Here is a 9948-nt window from a genome sequence, read left to right as displayed (position 1 = left end):
GCATCTTATACATACATTGATTGTGCAAATGTGAATTTTGCTTCATTTCTGTCATCAACTTTATGTCATGAAGCTAATCTCACTGAGATTTAATATATTTTCAAAGAGATATCTGTAAAAGATCAAAGATATTTTGTTGCAAACAAACATATATAATATATTATATATATTTGGATCTACACGTCCACTAGCAAAACAAATTCATTCATGTCTTGTTTGCCCTGTCAGTTATCTAGTGCGGGTCCATTGAAGGAGTGGATGTGCCACGTGTTTTACTGGAGGTAGATTTGCAGACACAGTGAGCTGCTTCTGGCTCATCCAGCAGATCTGGCCTGTGTGCTGCGGCAGCAAGAACACAGTGTCACCACACTCTGCTGCTCTGAGTCACTGGTGATGGCCCTGATGTTTTACTGCTGCGGTGAGAGAGAGAGAGAGAGAGAGAGAGAGGGAGGGAGAGAGAGAGGGAGGTAGGGGGGGGGGGGGGGGCAGGGACTGAGCTGGGTTCGCCCACCCCCCAGCTGTAAGCGGTTATTTAGAAAGACTTGGAAAGTTCAATGAAATCTGGACAATGAAATTGTCTCATGCTGATTTCATTAAAACCGTACCAACTCTAGGTGTAGCGAAGACGCCATTCAAACTAGCTGTATCATTGAGTTGGGTCTGCAGTCCATCACACAGCTGGAAAATGTGGAGAAAAAAATGCTATTTGCTTTGGTAAGCTTCAAGGAACCTCGAGCAACAGAAAAAATCATTTATTTCCAGACTGTAAAGCAAAACACTCAGTTGTACAGAAAACATTATTCTGAAATGAGTGAAAGCTGTTATATCAAGTTTTAAGAAGCAGGAAAAAGGGTATCAAAGCCAAACAATACGGTGGAGATGAGAGAGCCCTTCGTCAACTGAACAACAGTTTCCTATGATTGTCATTATGCACCAGTACTTTTCACTAATTAACAGCTACAAGCTAACACTTCACCCATGCACTTCATAAAGAAAGACCGGGTAACACTTTATATTTCAGGTTGTTTAGTTTTCTAAGAATTTGCTATGACACAACTGATATGTAACTGATGCATGTAATGGATGACTTTAAAGATAAACCCTAGAGAAGATGTCAGTTGACAATACTAACTACAGGGAAAAAATGTGTAAGATTGAGCATTGTTTATGATATACTACTTGTGCCCAAAATGTGTTTCCTGTAAGTGCTCAAATAAAAGATGGCAGTCCATTAATATCTAAATTAACAACTAAGGTTAATGGTGTCTAATTCCACAGCATTAAAGTTTGTGTTAAATACTGTCAAAGCGTCAAAACTTTAGGTTGGCGCCCATAGATATACATCCAGGGAGATAAACCCATGGGCCCTGAACTGCGCTGAATTATTTGTTTTTGACTGGTCCTTTACTTCTTGGACAGGTTGACGTCAGCGTGTAAAAAAAATATTTTTTGCCTCATCCACACCTACAAAGTACAAGGACATCAGTCCATAGGTACCTACTCAGAGCTGAACTGTGCCTCAAAGAGACACAGACTAAAAAGTGTCTGTTTTCACTCAGTGTGGAGAGTGGTGAAGCAGCAAGGGATAGTAAAACTGGATCAGTGGTTATGTTTACACTGCATGTCTTTGTGTCCAGTTCTGACTTTCTGCCTATATCCACATTTTTTGACCACCTGTTTGCTGTTTGCGTCTACTTTTAAAAGTGACCCATACCTGATTCATGTGTTTTCATCAGAACGCTTCAGAGGTGTGTTTGTGGCACTGAAACCCCCACAGGTTTATGAAGCATGTAACCACTGCATTGCCACACTGACCTGAAGCTTTGTCCTCCATTTTGCAAGTAAAGTAGAGTAGCAATTAGTCAATAAGAGCATCTGGACAATATGTCGCCTTTAACTCATCAGGTCATGACAGACTCACCACTTTGCTGCGTTGACTTTCTTATACTGTTTCAGCTACTGATTGAGCAAGTGAGTGATTTTGTTTTTCTGTTTTAATTAAATTTCTAGGCTATATCACAAATTCATTGGACCAAATAGCAATTGAGCACTCCTCTATATGTAGGACAAAAACAATAACTGTCACAAACCTTTTCTTTACAATAAAGAGAAAACTAAGGAACCATAAAATAAAGTGTAACCAAAGATTGCATAGCTCTTGACTGTTTTGCCCTTTAAAACTGTGCTTTTAAAAAAACACATCTGGCCCTTCTGGTGTTTCTGCAAAGCACTTCAGACAGAAAAGCCCTTTTGTGTTCCTCTCACCATATCTTCTTCCCAGATTCCATCACAAACTGGTGTTTCTGCAAAGCACTTCAGACAGAAAAGCCCTTTTGTGTTCCTCTCACCATATCTTCTTCCCAGATTCCATCACAAATGCACTCCAAAACAAGTTTCAGTGGCAGATAAATCCAAAAACCTCCAATGAAGACATCTCACATGGTGCAGCTCTCGTATCAAAATATTCTTCGAGTGTCACTCCTCCATCCACCTCTAGATATAAATAGTTCAAGAGAAAAAAATCATGCATGTAATCATTTTCTCTTACGCAAATGTCTCAGCCGACACTTTTTGAAGACGTACAATTGGCAAGAAATGCCTGTGCTTCTATGAAAACAAAGACCATACAGTCCAGACCAGACTTTGTATCTGAAGCACATCATCAGCTAAGGTTCCAGAGGAAAATGTCTCTGCCGGTCTTGGAAAGGACAGGCACTGTGCTGAGGTCAGGTTCAGGTCTAGGTACAGGTTATGGTTATGGTGATCTGGAGGAGTAACACCTGATGAACCAGGACACTAAGGGTCAAAGTGTGATGTCTTCTCCTGAAGGACCTCTGCTCCTGTTGTGGAGATTTGCAGGATCTCAGATTCGTATGTGGAAATTGCTGGAGGCAGAAAACACAGAGTGCAAACCATTAACGGCATTATAAAGATAAAAGAGTTTTACAGCATGTGTTCAAATATGACTGATGTGGAACAAAAAGATCTCAAACAGTGATTAGACTGTGATGAAGTATGCTTAACTTTACATGTGTGAGCGGCACCAACCATTCCCCCCAAAGAAAAGATTGGGTTGCAAATGCTGTGAATGCAAATTTGCACAACATTTGCTTATAGCAGACAAACTCATTCAAGTATCGTATCAAGGATTCCATGACTTACGATTCCAAATCTTGTCAAAACAAGTCAAATGTTAAAGTGGTGATTACTTGTACAAATTTCATTACAAACAGTCCTAGTCATCACAGTGACTGACAGACCGACAGTGGTTATAAACCATCCTTGTGTAACAAATGGGACAAGCCTAAGGGTGGGGTCACAGGAGCGAAGGCCTATCCAGGTGGCCAACAGCCCAAAGCAATATGTGTATCTATCATTTATTCAATCAGGCATTACAGAAAATACATCTAATTTATTCATTGACACTCTATTCCTAACCGCTGTCAATTGGACACCTGACAAATGTCTCCTGACTAAATATGTTGATTGCAATCAACCGACTAAAGGGTCGGTGATTTTGTTTAATTCCTTGATTCATTAATTGTCATCAAAAGTACATTCAGTAATAACAGTAACGGGTCTGTTACTCAAAACAATACATCTAATAGCTTAAGATAATGGGAGAAGAAGATCAAGGATGATGTAGCATACTTTAAATAGCTCTTAATGTGAAAGAATGACAGGATGACAGAATACTTCCTTTCCTGTACCTGCAGTGTAATTGTGGCTAATCTGCAATGAAACCGTGTCCTTCCTAATATTCTCAGAGTTAATCATGCTTTAATAGAGGAGTTCTGCTCAATCAGCGCTAGCACTTTATCAGCTCCACAACATTATTATAGTATCTGAGCTGGTTACTAAGGCAACCCTATCATTCAATAATAACCCCAAAGCCTTGTTCCAGGCTCATCTCCTCCTGGCCGGCAGTCCGCTGTGATAGACAGATTTACAGCTGGAATCACTGGCTGGATAAATTGACCTCCTTTTTTCTTACTTCTTCTTCTCTTCAAATTGTGCAAAAAGGCGAACTCTTTCTGCACAGTTTGGGCCAGGTTATGAAACACCATTTAGCGTACAGTGAAGGATTGTCTGGCAGTAAAAGGGGTTTGATTGAGCAAGCACTATTGGTTTTGTGGGTTTTACCTGTGTGTGTGTGTGTGTGTGTGTGTGTGTGTGTGTGTGTGTGTGTGTGTGTGTGTTTACAATTCTTATGCAGAACAGAAGAATACAGAGGAATGCTCACTCAACATTCATTCATACATGTGAAGAATAATTGTTAACCTGCTTGAGTTTGTAGTATGAGAGGATAAATAAAATAGAATAAAATGATTGTTTTAGTGGCATAGCTTTATAGTGGACGTTTCATGTGTGCCGGTGAATACAGATTCACTAACACATCCAAGCTGTAACTGTTGTGGAGACTGTATCAGAGGACAGAGACCAAATTAAAGGACAGAGACTGTATCAGAGGACATAAACTGTATCAGAGGAAGCGAAAGTTAATTACAACTACAATAACACAATGGTTTAATGACTTCAAGCAGACGTAATACCTCAAAAAGTCTGGAGCTTTGGAAATCATGTTTTCAAAGTCAGCAAACGAGAGCTTGTTATCTCCATCAAGATCAGCCTCCTCGACGGCCTTGTCACAGACCAGCGTAAGCTCCTCTGGGGTCAGCTCGCCTTTGGTCAGCTTGCTCAGAGTTTTCTCCAGATCTTCCTTACAGATGAAATTATCCCTGTTAAAGTCTGCATCAGAACCAGAAAGTTAAATATAGCAAAACATCTCAGGATTCAGAATCAAAGTCGTCAGTTTTTGTTGATAATGTTGTGTCAGATTCAACTCGCTGGTGGTCGTTGGGTTGACAGTTAGTGGTGCACTGTACTTTCAGTAATTTCCTGTATTTTCAGTTGTCCGTCCTTCTCATGTTCATGGTTTGGACACATTATTTGCAACACCTTTCAGTACAATTGTCCAATTTGAAACTGCAGGTTCCCTCAAATGTGTTACTGAAGCATTAAAGCCCATATTGCATTTTGGTAACATCTATTAACAGGAAGCACTGCAGTGTCAGCAAAGCAACTGATCAGCATACATATAGTTAAATACCACAGTGGATCAAGGAGGCGTTACCGTAAATCTTGAAGGCATATATGGTCTTGAGCTCTCTGGGTGAAGTTTCACAGAGTGCGGAGAACAAGTCGACGAAATCGCTGAAACTCAGGTTCCCCTGTCCGTCCTCCGAGAATGTCTGCACTATTCTGTCTCGGAACGGGTTCTCCTGAAAGAGGACAACACTGGTCATTGATACGAGCAGGTGATGATATTGCCTTACATTTTGCAAGTAGTGTTCAGCGAATCCATATGACAAAGTTGATGATGACGTTACAACTTTTTCACTGCACCTCTTTTATGCACTTTGGCGATAACGGGTGTTCAGATCCATGAATAGAACAATAGATCGCCTTGTAGTTGATTCAGAATTTTGGTTTGGGTCCGAACTCAAGATAACAATGTATTCAGACATACGTAAATGAATCATACCAAGATGGAAAACACACCTCACCCTCACACTCATTTCCCAGTCAATGACCCAGACTGTGTTCACTCTGAATCGATGTTGATACATAGTGTGTCTGCCTTCAGTGGCTTGGTATAAATCCCCCCAGCATTCTCTTGGCTGGACTTGGCAGTGTTAATGAATGCTTAAGTCTGGAGGTCAGACTATGATTTGCAGCACTGAGGGGGTTTGGTGCCAATTTGACTCCAGCTGCTGTCAACAAACCATCTTTCACCACGTTAAACCAGGCCAGGGCCACCCTCAGCCTTTCCGGGGCCTTCAACAGCTGTTGTGTTAGTGTGTGAGTTTTTTTCCCCTTATGTGTGTATGTGAGGACATCGCCAAACTTGGTAAAGATTCCTTCTGTGAGGAAAGATGGTTTTCATCCTGGACCACTATGGAGCCATGCTATGTCCTCAACAGCAAGAATTTAAATAATGTACTGAAAAATTCTTTGGGCTTTGGGCACTATTTTCTCCACAACATTCTCTCAGCAACTTCATGTAACAATTAGGGATCCATTCAAAGGCCTACAGACCTAATAAGTGACTTAGTTTGAACATGGATTAAATGAAAACATGATGTTTGTATTATTGAAGGCCCCCACAGGGCCCATCATAGGCCCCAGGACAGGACATGGCCCTATGTAGTCTGCTTGTGACCTGAACCAAACACTGTGGGGCTGTCTTAGAGTTCACAGCAACACGTTTATGTTGTCTTTGTCACCTGGTTACCCTCAGCAGACACCTGACTTTAACCTCTACCACAGTCATCCGTCAGTCGGCAGCTGTGAGTTCTAATGACAAAGCAGGATATGATGAAGGAAGACACTCACCAGCCAATCTGGCAACCCAAAAATCGCTCTCTTCAATGTTGTCTTACTGATCTACAAAGCACTAACAAATGCTTCAATTCCCACCAGTTTGCAGGTTCATCCTGGTGTAGCCTTGAATGAGTTTCAAGATACCATATTATGGAAGCTGCTAACTAAGCCAGCAGCTTCACTGTATATTTTTGCCAGCAGTACAAATAGTGACACATTAACTCCATACCTTCAGCTCTGGCATGCTGACGATCAGAGTCGGAGGCAGTCTGATGTCTGGGTTGTTGGTGTAGTCGAGTGGCACTAGATGTGGAGCCAACTCACGATATCGACCGTGTAACCTGCAACACACAGAACCATAACCAATAGACTTTTCCATGGAAGAGCTTGTGTACTTCTACACATTAATCCACTCCAGGGAGTGTTTTTAAAAATAGTACCATGCTATTGCATTCTGTGAAAAAGATGACAATATAACCCTCTGGCATCTGAGGTCAAAATCTTGCCATTTATGCAAAGACTATAAACATGTTGTGGTTGAATCACCAGAATCTTTAAAAAACATATATATTTTTGATTTGTCGATAAGTATTTGCGCTCTTATATTAGGATTAAGGGTTCAGGTATTTCTTGTTTTTTTTCTGAATAGGAATTTTTGAATATTTGGCCGTCAAAAACTTTTGGTTTCAGATTGTCTAAATATCGTAAGAGTTTGCTTCTCTTTAAAGTTAATTGAAATTTCACTGACATAACTGCATATGTGAGCCCAGGTTGAGGAGATTAACCTGAGAGGAAAGGAGAGATACATGGCCGCAGGAAGGGAAACACAATCCATTTCTGCCTGCAACAGCACACAAACAGCCCTCAAAAGTATTAAAGCCCCATGGGAATCATAGTTGTAGTGAAATCAAAAAGTGAGATTAAAGGGTTTGGGTGCACACACACACACTGTACTCCCAGATTGAACTCACAACTCTAGTAACAATATGGTTAAATTAACCCTGATCTTTCACAATATTAGCATCAGGCTGCTGTGTAGGGAAAATCATTTCATGTTTCAGCATGACATATCCCCCTGTGCACAAAGCTATAACCTCTGACCTCTTAAACACCTTTGAATGAACCGGATGAACTGGAACGCAGACTGAAAATCAGTGCACGACCTCACTTATGGCTGAATGGAGGAAATTCCCTGCAGCTGTAAATCATTGTGGAAAGCAAACCAAATCCACATCAATGTCCATGTTTTTGAATTACACCCCTAGCACTGATCAGATGGCCACATATTGTACTTTTAGTGTAGTTAAAGGGATTTACTGATTTGAAGGGACGATTCATAAAAACATTCTCTGACAAACAGCAAGTATGAGATATAAATACTATGATCACGCAAAAACAAACACAATTGAATTAAAAGCAAGAGCTGGGCTGCCTCTCATGGTACAGCAGCAGGCCATTAAATGGCGCCAAATTCCCCACAAAAGATATAGTTTACAGGTTGTGTGGAGCACTAATCACTGACCAGAACGACACCATGATGGTCACTACCTGTTGTTGCTGGAGACACAACTATACTAAATGTTACTTTCACTGTAGTGCTGCAGCCTGTAAAACAAAATGACGCGTCTGATTTACCACAAAACTACACAGTCATCCATGTTTTGTGGGATATTTATACTCTTTATCCATGATGTCAAGGGAGGCCTTCCCACAATTTGCCTGTTTGAGCCACATGCATCCCATCTTTTACTGCTGGCACCAAACTCTCAACTAGTGATCTTTGTTTCTGTCAGAACACATTCATCAGTGAAAAGCAACTGGACTTGCCTGGACCTGGATGACTGAGAACCTTCACAGACATTCATCAGTGAGTGAAAATCTGATGGGGAACGTGTTTACTTTGCTTTAATCATCTTGACTGGTCATCTGTCCTCTTCGTGCCTGGTGGCACATAAGGCCTCATCTTGACTGATTAGTGAATCAATAATCGAGTGTAAAGCTAAACGAATATAGAGAAGGAAACAGGCTAAATAACGAAGAGAGGATTTAAGAATCAGCTGTGCCAGCAGCTGGCACATATCCAGCCTTCATTACACAGCCATAAGCCTTAATAACACACATAAATCTGACTCAGCTCTGACATTATAACCCTGACCTACTGTACACCAGCTCGACAAATGGCTGATGGGGAAAAATCAGTGGCCTCACTGCTTTTTAATCGTCACTGGGCAGATTTCAGCCCATAAGTCTGTCTGCAGTTTATGGGGTTCAGAAAGAAAACCAGCAGGAAAAAAGTCAGTTCTTAGTGCTGAAAGTGAAAATCTGCCAGATGCAGTGGGATTATTTCAACCTGTTAACAACCCATGTATTTCCGGAGTTTACAAGCAATGATTGCGAAGAAACACAAACAGGTCACTTCACTATGATCAATAATTTTCTCCCTCCTAATGATTCTAGAACAGGAGTGGCTGCAACATGCGCATAACTGCTGCTATCATCGCCGACACTATTGAACTGAAGAAGCTTTTTTGTTGAGAGTGAATGTTGTGCGAGGTCCATTGATCGTCCTAACCAACCAGGTGATGGAAATAACGATAATTTCGAAAACATTCGGGCAATCGCCAGATCCTGAAAACATTTCTTTAAAAAAACGTTGATTTGCATTAAAGCATGGAAATTATCTTCTTGCATTGGCAGAAACTTTCAGCACACAAAGAAGAAATGACCTGTTAATCTACAGATGTTGATCTACATGTGTGCATGCTGAAAACTTACCGAAGGATTTCTTTACGGGTGAAGAAGGTGCAGTCCTGAAAAAGGACGGACACAAACGTGGATGAGTCACAACAGCTATTCTATCCTATACCTCAACACTATACTCTACTTCACTCTATTCAGGTACATTCTATTCGTAAGGCAATTAGCCAGTATCTTCACTGATACACAATTAATTAGTCTGCCCCTCCTCTGCTGTACGTCACCGGTGCCCTAAAAACGAATGTTTATCAGATGATTCATTAAAATAACACACAACGGAATGAAAACGTTTCCGTCTTCACCTGAAAGGCCTCCAGCTGTTCATCGGTGAAGGTGGTCTGCTTGTTGCCCATCCTGGCCCACACAACGCCGCATCACACCGCAACTTCCTGCCGCTTTACGTTCATCCAGGACGATTCGGGTCCGGTTGTTACATCCATTCAGTTTCTTTTCTTACACAGATGCCGCGGTCTATCTTCCGATAACATAAATGACACAACAGATTCAATTTGTTATCCTTTCGGCGATGGAAAGGATGATATTTTATATTTGTACGCACTGAAGAGAGGCGGAGTGGGTACCAGCATGGTGCCTTCAAGAGCTGCTCTGAAGTCCTGGAATCATTATCATCACACTCTGAAATCATGAAATGACTTGTGTTACCAACTGTCTCTAAAACATTTGTAACGCGTTAAAACTAAAGATGGAAGAAAGGTTCGCTTTTATAGTTGAATTAGTTATCAGATATCTGAGGATTTTAGTTAATGATTATAATGTAATTGTACTACAATACAGTAAGTATTACAA

General features: G+C 41.0%; 1 protein-coding gene across 1 annotated transcript; it reads right to left on the bottom strand.

Annotated features, from left to right (window-relative positions):
- Positions 1–2863: 2863 nt before the first annotated feature.
- LOC142996117 (calcium and integrin-binding family member 2-like) lies at positions 2864–9494 on the bottom strand. The gene is made up of 6 exons (XM_076147004.1): positions 9444–9494; positions 9160–9194; positions 6614–6725; positions 5135–5282; positions 4554–4749; positions 2864–2885 (listed from the first exon to the last, which is right to left on the bottom strand). The coding sequence occupies exons 1-6, from the start codon at positions 9492–9494 to the stop codon at positions 2864–2866; spliced, it is 564 nt and encodes a 187-aa protein (XP_076003119.1).
- Positions 9495–9948: the final 454 nt, after the last annotated feature.

Source organism: Genypterus blacodes, unplaced genomic scaffold (assembly GCF_046128005.1).
Source record: "Genypterus blacodes isolate CSIRO-AG114 ecotype Tasmania unplaced genomic scaffold, CSIRO-AGI_Gbla_v1 ptg000036l_1, whole genome shotgun sequence".
In the NCBI taxonomy this organism is placed as follows: Eukaryota; Metazoa; Chordata; class Actinopteri; order Ophidiiformes; family Ophidiidae; genus Genypterus; species Genypterus blacodes.
Note: the sequence above shows the minus strand (reverse complement) of the source record. Positions and strands in the feature narration are given on the sequence as shown.

What these genes read in the sequence shown, in the direction of transcription:
- LOC142996117 (XM_076147004.1), bottom strand. Translation starts at nt 9,494, where the DNA reads ATGGGCAACAAGCAGACCACCTTCACCGATGAACAGCTGGAGGCCTTT. An exon ending in AACAGCTGGAGGCCTTTCAG is followed by an intron (nt 9,195 to 9,443) that starts GTGAAGACGGAA and finishes GTCCTTTTTCAG; the next exon opens with GACTGCACCTTCTTCACCCG. An exon ending in AAAGCTCCAGACTTTTTGAG is followed by an intron (nt 2,886 to 4,553) that starts GTATTACGTCTG and finishes TTCTGCCTCCAG; the next exon opens with CAATTTCCACATACGAATCT.